This window comes from Mastomys coucha, unplaced genomic scaffold (assembly GCF_008632895.1).
Source record: "Mastomys coucha isolate ucsf_1 unplaced genomic scaffold, UCSF_Mcou_1 pScaffold1, whole genome shotgun sequence".
Classification (NCBI taxonomy): Eukaryota; Metazoa; Chordata; class Mammalia; order Rodentia; family Muridae; genus Mastomys; species Mastomys coucha.
In genome coordinates, this window is record NW_022196891.1 from 68,765,277 (window position 1) to 68,766,151 (window position 875).

Sequence of the window (875 nt, forward strand, 5' to 3'; positions counted from 1 at the left end):
GGCAGAAAGAATTTTGGCTCAGGTCCTAGGTAAAGCCAGAAGGTGCTGAGTTAAAAGCCAGGAAGGGACTTGGAGTAGTTGAAGGACTAGCTAGGAGCTGAGATAGGGATAGTGGGAAAAGAAGGTCAGGATAGAAAGTGACCTTCATCTTACTTTTCTCTAGACCACCATGACCCAACTCGGCTTCCTGCTGTTTATTATGGTTGCCATCAGAGAGTGCAGTGCAGGTGAGTCTAGCTACAGGTACCCACTCTCTTCAAGTCACCTCTAGCTTTAGAGGCAAACAGCACTAGACTGGGTCTCTGAGGGCCAGAGATCACGCTCCCCCACAATAGGATTTCTCTGTGTAGCCCTGGATGTCCTAGAACTCGCTCTGTGGACCGGGCTGGCTTCAAACTCAGAGATCTGTCTGCCTTGGCCTCCTGCGTGCTGGAATTAAAGACACGCACCATTGCAGATTGGCTGATCACACCTTTAAAAAAATTTTTTTTTTTGAAATTAAAAACAATTGTATTATTTTTCCACTTATTTTCCTCTCCCCTTATATATATACTATATATTCTTGAACATAGAAATACAACCATCCCCAATGAGATGATGACTTTGAGATGTAGGCTGGGTGCTTAATGCCTCTTGAAGAAACTGTCCTGAGGCGGTGAGATTCTGAGACAAGTCTTAGTCCAGACTCTGTGCCTGTCTGTGGCTCAGGGGAAACCTCTGCAAGAACTGTGTCCTGTCCCAGTTACTCCTCTGGTTAGGACCGTGGCTTTAGGGTTTCAATGCCAAAAGCATGGTCTGGTTTGTGTTCAGACAATATTTTCTTCAGTCCTACTCTCTACAAGAACTCAATGGTATTTTTAAAAATGTATAATTCC

At 44.6% G+C, this 875-nt stretch overlaps 1 protein-coding gene across 1 annotated transcript in view; it reads left to right on the plus strand.

The window, feature by feature from the left end:
- Itln1 (intelectin 1) overlaps window positions 1-875 on the plus strand; it is an 11,106-nt gene that overhangs the window by 168 nt on the left and 10,063 nt on the right. The window contains exon 2 of the mRNA XM_031342471.1: window positions 164-227. Coding sequence (XP_031198331.1) covers window positions 164-227 — 64 coding nt within the window. The remainder of the gene's footprint in view (window positions 1-163; window positions 228-875) is intronic.